This window comes from Galendromus occidentalis, unplaced genomic scaffold, assembly GCF_000255335.2.
Source record: "Galendromus occidentalis unplaced genomic scaffold, Mocc_1.1 scf7180000077446, whole genome shotgun sequence".
NCBI classification, from domain to species: Eukaryota; Metazoa; Arthropoda; class Arachnida; order Mesostigmata; family Phytoseiidae; genus Galendromus; species Galendromus occidentalis.
Window position 1 is genome coordinate 990,102 of NW_003805434.1, and position 9,511 is coordinate 999,612.

Sequence of the window (9,511 nt, forward strand, 5' to 3'; positions counted from 1 at the left end):
ACCTAGCCTACGAAGTGTGCGTTCCGTGGTTTGATCCTCTCCGGCGTGGGAGTGCCCCATCTCGCAGCAAAACGTTAAATTCAAGTTCCATTTCCATTAGCGTAGAGCGAGTAGAACGCTCGACCATTCTCACAGCAGACTCGAGCAAACTCGCTGAAACTGCGGGATTGCTCAAGATACGACACCTACGGCTCACTGCTTCGGCTCTTCGATGAAGGCAGAGCGCGCTCAAAATTAGCGCGCGGCCGCCATGTTTGTTTTGAAAACGCATCCAAAGATCATCGCCATATCCTGTTCTGGAACGGAAATCGAGAGCTTTCGTTGAAGAACCGCGGCAAATAGAACCAAATATCAGGTCTGGGACGACGGCGAAAACTCGCTGTGCGTTTGGGCGTGTCGCTTTTGTGAAGTGAGTACCTCGTCGTTCTGACTGGTTGCTTGTCTGAGACCATCGGTGGAAATCTCGAAGCTCGCCTTCGGATAGCCGACGAGAAGTTGTTCTTGGAAGAATATTCGAACAGCCTGTCAGAAAAGAGAGACAGGATGTTCTCGACAGAGCGGTCTATTCTGGAACTCTTCCGTGTGAGTCTCTATGACGACTCAGAAGCTGGGGGACTTCCAAGTGCCGGAGGTCTTTCCAAGGCAGGAGTTCTGGTGGAGATACAATCACAAACACCTGCTACGGTGTGAGCCTATTGGAATCTGAATTGATATCCACCCCGTTAAGCCATCGATCCCGGTATGAAGGACCGCTTCTTTTTCTTTACAGTAAGGGAAATCGAGGCCGGACGGTATGGAGGCTGAGGTTCGAGCGGCCGGGTCAAGCAAGGCCTTCACGCAGGCGATGTATGATCTCGGCAAGCAGCTCCTCGATAAAGCTCGGAAAGGTAATGAATGATGAAGCACTGGATGGGGAAAGACACTTCCCGTGACAGATGTTGCTCCCATGAACATCATTCCCGGGACTGATGATACGACCAATACCGAAGAGACGACGCATAACTATTCCGCGTGAGGAATTCAATCGTTATTTAATCGCGCATGTATTTGTCAAAGGTGAAACTGATGAAGTACGCCAGCTCATGGCCAACGGAGCCCCCTTCATCGTGGATTGGCTCGGAACTTCACCCCTCCACATGGCAGCGGCCAGCGGGCATGTCGAAACTTGTGAGGTAGGCGACGTCTGCGAACAGGTAGCCAATGAGCTCGGGCCCGAGGGATTCCAGCCGGTCATGACCCGGGCTGCAACGCTGCGGATTTCCAGTTTCCTCTTTGACACACTTCTTATTCCTCTCGCTCATTCAAGATCCTGTTGAGAGCCGGCTGTATTAGGGACGCGAGGACGAAGGTGGACAAGACAGCCTTACACCTGGCCGCGTACCAGGGTCACAACGACGTCGTCTTACTTTTGATAAAATACGGAGCTCTCATCGAGGCTCGAGACATGTTGAGCATGACCCCTCTGCATTGGGCGGTGGAGAAGGGCCACATCGAGGTGAGTCGTAGGTTTTGAGATTCAGAAGCAGCGGGGCTCTTTGCCCGGCTGCCCTTTCCGACGACAACAGGATTCGAGGGGACCACGCGCCTTGAGTGAGGGAACTCGTCATTCCACAGGTGATAAGGACCTTACTACAATGCGGAGCCTCTTTGGACATCACATCAAAATTCGATCTGTCTCCGATGGACATCGCTATGCAGAACGAGAGACAAGAAATTGTTGAACTTTTGCAAGAATCACTCGTCAGTCCTGCCGCGATAAATAACGCCGTCGCATCAATATACTCCCCGCCCCACTCGACTAGCTCCGCGTCCAGAGAAGCCCCGGTCACCATCACCGTTGGACCTAAGGTTTTGCGTACATTCCCAGTGAAGAAGAACAGAACAAGTACAGAGGTATAGTTTTTCTCCCTCGAAATTTCTCAAGATACCCCACCTTAGATCTTTGAAGTCTCGATAAGACTTGTATGGTCCGGATAGCGGACGTTTCCTATACCTCTCTGTCTCCCTCAGCATAAGCAGACCGGATCGAGTCGCAGCAGAGATGCAACGTTGAGCGCCCTCGACGCCTTGGAGGAAGCCGCGGGGAATGCTCATGTCAGTGAGGATGCCCTCCAGTTTCTTCAGGCGCAGGGCATCAGCATGCACGATAGCGCGTTACAGGATGATGGCAGTATTGTCACGAGTGCCTTGGAGACCGGACAGACTATTTCCTTAAGCGACGCCGGACGCCTGGCTCTCAGAGGCGACCTGGCTTCGGAGAAGGTTCGTTCTGAATATTATGTCTGTCGGTGCGTAGATGTCATCCGGGATCGAGAGAGCGATCCTGAAGACCCAGAACTCAGTTGTTTTCTCTACTGACCCCTCTTTCTCCAGATAATCTTAGTGAACGCTAGCGAAAAGGATGACAGGTTGTCGCTGCAAAGGGAACTAGAGGAAACGAGACGAGAAGCCGAACGTTACAAGAGAGCTCTCAAGGAAAAGGTTCGAAGAAGTGACCTCGGGTGTTTTCCTGTCTTTTCCGGAGCCATTCCGAGACTCAACGCAATTTAATTTCTCAGGAACAGGAAGCCGAAGAATACAAGAAACGATTGAAAATTGTAAAAGGATCGTCTTCGGGAGCCGACTTCTGAGTATCACTTGTTACCGGTCAGAGGGGCTGTGCTTAGCCGACGACCGATGGATTTGGCGGCTTGTGAAATCGTTTCATGTATACTATAAATATAAATGTACATTCATCTCTTGTTTCCCAGCCGAGAAAGGTTCGGCCTCCTCGAGTAACTTGGGGCTTGCAAATAAAATCGCCGCTTGTTTCTCACAAACTATCCCATCGATTGCTCAAGAACGACTGGTAGAATTCTGCTACCGGGGCTCGACATGGAGCGGAAAAAAGAGATCGATAAAGCTTGTCTGCACAAGAATTTTCATTTTCGTTGAATTCTAGGGCGCTAAAGATCCTTCCGTCGAACCACTGCTCGCGTCGGCGTTTCTCATTACCCAACAGTATTTACCTTAGCTCATCTAATCGTTTGCCGACTCTCCTTCTTGTGAGACAGTCGGAATTCAGTGAGATACATTGCAATCAGAGCGACTGCTGAACTCTGGTCGCAAATCATAACTCCTCAGCTTCAATCAGTATCCTAGGGTCTTCGTTCACTTCTATTACAATCGATGTATACAAAAACAATCCTCCGGTGTCCCGTTCCTAAGATCATCGATCAGATGACTAATAAGGTTGTTTTCGGTTTACTTTCTCAGACCATGAGGCGAATTCCCAACGACTAAGAAGAAAGATATCCGCTGAGGACTCTGTCAGCTTCTACAGAGTTCCAGAGGACAGCCTTCTCCGAAAGAACTCGAGCCTCTGTCGAGAGATCTCGTATGCTTCAGATTCCGGGGAGTCACACGGCGGAAGAGCGGGTGGGACGCGGTGGAGAATATCATGCTCATGCTGAATATGATGATTAGGAAAGTGTGTCGATTGGATCGCTTGTGGTGAAGTATCACAGAAGCTAAGGTGTTGATAGGGCTTTCGGAAATCCGGTATTCTAGTCGTATAATCGATTTTTTATTTTAGTTCTCACAGTGTTCCGAGAAAAACGTAAAGCGATCAGTGAATTTCTTCGTCCAGTCGGGCATGACGCTCCCCGGTCACGGACTTCTCACTGGCAGTGACGCGAAATAGCGTACGTTTCGTTTGGGAGCTAGGAATGGATTATCTCTGTGGAATCGATGCAGATCAGGGGCTCCAATATGGACGAGCTTCTCACGCTGATTGCAATCCTTTCACACGCACTCGAAGGCACCGGCAGCTCCAGTTTAGCGGCAGCCGCAGGAGCTCACTCTCTCTTGTCAGTTTTTCTTCCCGCGGAGGAAGAGGTGGCATCGAGCGATCCCCCCATGAAAACCGGAGTCGGGACGCCTCGCGTATCAATACACTAACGGGTGATCCATCTCCACTCACTGCAGCATTTTGCAGCACGGGTTGTCGCTTTTACTTGGAGATTGGCTCAGATCTGGAGCTGCTGGTCCTGATGTCGAATATCTGGAAGGATTCGATATATAAGAACGTCAGTGGGGGATCGAGAGCTGGGACGGGACTCGATAAAGTGAGTCAGACTCAGAGAATTTCTTCTATATTCGGGAATGGAATATTATCGCTTCGATATACGGACCTCGACGCTCGCGCCTCTTGTGTGAGTCTGTGTGCAATTTCAGTGAAGAGCTTCTCCACATTGTCGGCTTCCTTGGCCGAAGTCTCGATAAAGTACATATCGTTCCTTCTAGCGAACTCCTCGCCGATGTGCGTGGGAATTTCTCGGTCGTCGCGGTCGATCTTGTTCCCTGTATGACGGATGAAGGTCACCGTGAGAAATTGAACATGTGCTGCGAGCTCGATGACAGTTCGAACCGACCCGTCTCAGATCAGAGCAGCGGGGAGAGACAGATTTCGGAGGCTAATAGGTTTTTCTACCTCGCAACCCGACACAACCTCGAGGTCCGACAGGGCGGACTCCCGCATCGAGCGTCGATCTCAAAACTTCGACGTGATTGGAGCCACTCGGCCCAAAATCGACAAGAGTGACTAAACGCGGAAACGCCTCTGAACGATTCGTGGTGCAGCAGAATCGGAAAATGATATTGGAATTATCAAAATTGTGAATCTACTAACCGACGACGGCGCGCAACACTTTGGGACTTGCATACTGCTCAATTTCCCGTAACCAGTCGGGGAGACAGTCGAATGTTGGCTGTGATGAGATGTCATAGACAAGAACCAAGGCGTGCGCCGACCTATAGTAGCTCTGCGTTATCGAGCGGAACCGTTCCTGGCCGGCTGTGTCCCATATTTGAAGCTGTGACGGAGAAGTTCTATAGGTAAGCTTCGTATGTTCAACCTCGTGAGCTGATGGACCCAATAGAAGAGGTAGATCGAAAGAAGTAAAACGACGTTCACTTTACCTTGACTTTGTCTCCGTCGACCTCGACAGTTTTTATTAGGAAATCCACTCCGATTGTGGCTCCTTGACCAGGTGGGAACATACCCTGCGAATAAAAATACAGACGTCAGATCAGCGGGCGCTGAAATTTCTCGGGTCTGAGAGCGAAATTGAGGAACGAGAAAAGCTTTTTGCACAGAACATGGAATTCGCTTCATATTCCTAATAAGCGATTGGGATAAAGTTCCGATTGAGCATTGCGACTTGCTTAGAATAGAAGTTGTATCGCGGCCCGATAAATGATTTTTGGCAGGCTCCAGGCAAGTCTGGCATCAGAGTTCCATTATGCAACGTGTTTTTCTTGGCAGCTCGGTCTGATTATTGAGTAAGTCCGTAAGGAATTGCAACTGATGCCGCAGAAGTTCGCAGCCTCCATTCGGACCTTCCCTGCCCGGCGTCCAACGAGTGAGCGGGTCCTTTGACCCTTATAAGTTCGTAGTCGAGTAAACCCTGACCCCTGCTGAGGTCCAGAGGGCTGAAGGACGGGAGCCGAGAGTCTCAGCCGGAGCTCCTTGTGTCTCATTACTTATTGCATCAAATTCGAATCACTCATCTCATGATATGGAAGAAATTACAATGTGACTAAGGCGGCGAAAAGATTTTGCGCGAGGGTCACAAGGACGAAGTCGCAACGGCTTCACGGATTGGGGTCGTCTTGGTTTAGGAATTCCAAAGATCCGTAAATGAAGCATTGCCAGACTCTTCCGTCGTCTTCGACATTTACACTGCGACTTCAACGCCGTTTTGCCGTGATTGCGGATCAGATAAGGAAAGCCGAATATGAATCGTTCGGTATGCAGCTCTTAGAACTCCATTTCTGATACCTGAATGGAATTGCTGCGGCGATCGGCGATGACTAACGATCCGCCGCGCCGTCCTGAATTCCCGACCGGAGCCGAAGCCCCCTTATACGCATCATCGGTGTACGAATCCCACGTGAATGATCTCAAGAGTTGAGTAAGTACCGGCTCGGAGCCTCCGAGCCGACCGAGCCGGAACTGTCTCGGAGGAATTCGCCGGAGACAGAGGCTCATTATCACCGTACCGATAAATGATTGGTCCCTTCCTCAATCGGAGATTCTTCCTGATCCATTATCCCTTACGAGCGATGTCGATACCCGAAATCAATTGAAAACGCGATGATCTTCGAAGAGGAATTTCATGAAATGGGCGGAGTTTTCCTCCACCCTCCAATGGAAAGTGAAAATCGATGCGAGAACTTTGCTCTAACGCTTGCTCTATCTGATTCTCGACAGAAACCGCTGTCAGTCAGAGCCGTCAATGGGCATCGGTGAGCACGGAGCGGCTTCGCCGCTGGTGACCCAGTCCCACAGAACGCGTTCGCTCACAGACACAAACAGTTTGCCAGTCGTACTGGCCCCATTGAAATCTGCCGTGGCCGGCTGGCAGTCAGTCAGTCAGCGAGCTAACCAACCGACCGACCCAGCGGCATTTCTACTCATGGAGCTCTTCCGGGGAACGACTTCCGATGGGTGGCCGCTCCGACCGCTTCCCCGCACGGGAGAAGCCCCGAGACGCGATTGGTTCCCTCTCAACCGCACTGCGGGACAGATCACCCCCTCTAATCGATCTTGAATATTTCATCATCCTCCCGCGTATGGGAGAACTCAATCTGCTCCGACAAACTCGCAGAAGATGGCAGCGAGACCGGATGGCGAAACAAATCGGAACTCGCTCATCCTCCGATACTGATGGCGGAAATATGCGACGCACAGGGGGAAACGTGGCCAGCCGCAGCACTGCGGTCAACGTTGGTGAGCGTCGCCATCGCGAAGTTCGGGAACACTTCTCGAGCTTATCCAGCTAGCGAGCCCTTGTTCTAGGGAAGCGCAGATCATCGACCCCCGGCCGGAACCAGAAGTCGGCGGAATTGTTGGCGTAACGGGAAAACGCGAACATCCTTCCGCACGCCTTCCGGAACGGGGCCCACTTTTTCTTCGCGAAGCACGACTCATTCAACTCAAGCCAAAGTTAGCCGGCGAAGTCTGCGACAGACTTCGTTCCTTCATATTCCGACGGTTTCCCTTCCGTGAATTTCAGTTGCTCTACCGCTCGATACTGATTCCACGATTTTCAATTCGCCGGCGGAATTCCGCGAGCGCCTTGACGATCTCTGCAGATGCATGATTTCCCGGTAGCTTTCGTGGGTTTGTGATCGTTCTTGAAGCACGTTCCGATAGATCTCTCGGAGTAGAGAGATTTCCTATCCGACGAAGCCTCCGAGGAAAGCCCTGTACCGTAACGGTCTCAATTGGAATCCATGGAGGGAATAAATACAGATGAGACCAATTGGGGACCGTGCATCCGACGCTCGATGCGGTTTCCCGTTTAGATCTTCCTCGCCGTGGAGCAGCTTTCCGGCCTCTTGTCCGTCAGCGGTGATTCGGCTAAGTCGGTGTTCCAGACGGAATAGGCGATCTGCGACATCTTTAGATTTCCCAGACTCACTCAAACTGTTAAGGATAAGCAAAGGAGAATCTGAAACCACTTCCAAAAATCCGTCGACCTCACGTGGCTCGGATCGTCTGCCGATTCAAGGGAAGCGATTCCACCACAGAACAGCTGAGGCTCACATCGTGTGACAGCTTCCCCGGCTTGAGGAAGGGATCTTCGACCTCTCGAGCTTTGCGAACGCACCGATAGAGCCTTCATATGGTAGGAGCACTGCAGCTCCTTTGGTCGATGTTGTTGTTCTATTAAAGCAAGAATTGAACCGGGAATGAACGAATGATCATACGCCAACGAGCGTGACTCATCCCGCAGATGCAAGACGTGCGGTGGCCGCAATGACGGTGGCGGTGCGGCGTCAGCGCTTGTCGTCATCGGAACAGCCACGAGGCTTTACGGCATGGCCAGTTCCACGAGATAACCACACGCGCGGATCAGCGAATTTCAGAAAGGCGGCGATCACATCAAATCATACAGAATTTTCCAAGAACCGAATGACCGAAGATTGACAGTCCGCCCTGAAGCTCCAGGATTCGAGCTGGCATTCAAATGGAGATCCGACTTCGACGCTGCTGTCGTTGCTAACGCCGGAAGAAGGGCATCAGCCTTCCCCGTGACAAAGGAAGGTGCTTCATAAATTCTCAAGCATTTCCAAACAGCCGCCGCGAGCGTCAATCCGGTTCGCTTCTGAGCGAAAATCCTCTCGGTCCGGGATTTCACAGTTTTCATGAGAAGTACGCGGCTATCTACTATTCCTCCTCCGTGGCTCACAACAGCACATGCTATTGCAGCCGTTCCAAGTCGGACTTCGCAAGCCGTTCGGGCCTACGTCAAACGATGGAACAGGGAACCTGAACCGAGCCAGTTTCATCGGGGTATGACGTATGCGTGTATGAGGGGACTTGGTGAGCGATGTGTGCGCTCCATGAAGATCCTGGAGAACGAATCAGGATCTTCTTCCGAGACGTCGCTAAACGTCCAGCGCGTTGTAATGTCATAGAAACCATGACTCATCGATCTCCAGATGTAAGTTCGACTGACTGACTGAGTGACTGACTGGCTGGCTGGCTTGATCGGTAGACGAATGCGTAGCTGGATGGTAGACCAACTTTGTCATTGTTGCTAATTCCGAATCTCTGCTCTGAGTAAGGCCATCCGACGCCTCAGGAGGATTCGGGATCAATTCATCTACGAGATCGTCATCATGAGCATTTCTGACAACATCAACGATATAAGCCATCATCCAATTGGATATTCGACGTCAGGGTGAGACGCTGTTCAACAATTAATTTCAGTCGGAAATACGTCAAACGCAATTCCGTCTCTTTCTCCCGGGCCTCACGGACTTTTTACCACTGTAGTTCCCCGAAAGATAAAACCTCTCGAGGGCTTTGTATGGCTGACTCTGGACAACACGACTTTCGCTGGGAATAGGAAATGTTTGTCTATGTTCCACAAAGCGAGCGAGCCCGACAGCCGACGAACAAATGCAATCAACCGAGCGGTACAGAGAGAACGACATCGGGTATACAACGCGAGATGATGTCGGGCAACAGGCTCAGCCGGCACTTAAATTACGCTTCTGTCTGTGTACCGATGCCCCTTCTCGCATGGAATTCAATCACAACTCACCTGTGTGAATCTGCGCACTAAGCAGGTCTTCCCAACGCCTGCATTCCCGATGAGCACAACTTTGAACAAGAATTTGTAGTCTTCCATCTGTAATTAGAACGCAAAAGTTACCGACGAATGCGATACTCGATGCGAAAGCGGGCTAAAAGATATATAATCAACCACGACGAATCCGGGAATCCTTTCCCCAATCGCAGATGGATATATTCGAAATAGATCTACGGATTTGGAAGTTCTAAGTGGAATTCGAGAGACAGCTTTCGATCAATCTAGACGATGACGTATTTCCTCATTTCATTTCTCCAATTAAGATGGGCTCGATGAGGCAATGCAGCCAGGAGCTGGTCAGTAGAATCACAGCCGAGGGTCCAGGCTCCAATGAAGTGCTAAGCGAAATTCAAGCAGCAGAAGGA

The 9,511-nt window shown here is 50.9% G+C and overlaps 2 protein-coding genes across 2 annotated transcripts; one reads left to right on the plus strand and one right to left on the minus strand.

The window, feature by feature from the left end:
• The first annotated feature begins 793 nt into the window (after positions 1–793).
• On the plus strand, positions 794–2,819 carry Atac3 (Ada2a-containing complex component 3). The gene is given in 7 exon segments (XM_029111523.1): positions 794–887; positions 1,057–1,172; positions 1,307–1,495; positions 1,615–1,893; positions 1,939–2,262; positions 2,374–2,481; positions 2,559–2,819. Coding segments are annotated over 7 exon segments (1,182 nt in total). The 3' UTR covers positions 2,631–2,819.
• An 84-nt stretch (positions 2,820–2,903) lies between these two features.
• Positions 2,904–9,237, minus strand: Rab30 (RAS oncogene family member Rab30). Its single transcript, XM_018639603.1, has 5 exons — positions 9,099–9,237; positions 4,960–5,043; positions 4,670–4,853; positions 4,173–4,341; positions 2,904–4,042 (listed from the first exon to the last, which is right to left on the minus strand). The coding sequence occupies exons 1-5, from the start codon at positions 9,183–9,185 to the stop codon at positions 3,958–3,960; spliced, it is 609 nt and encodes a 202-aa protein (XP_018495119.1). The 5' UTR covers positions 9,186–9,237; the 3' UTR covers positions 2,904–3,957.
• Between the last annotated feature and the right edge of the window lie 274 nt (positions 9,238–9,511).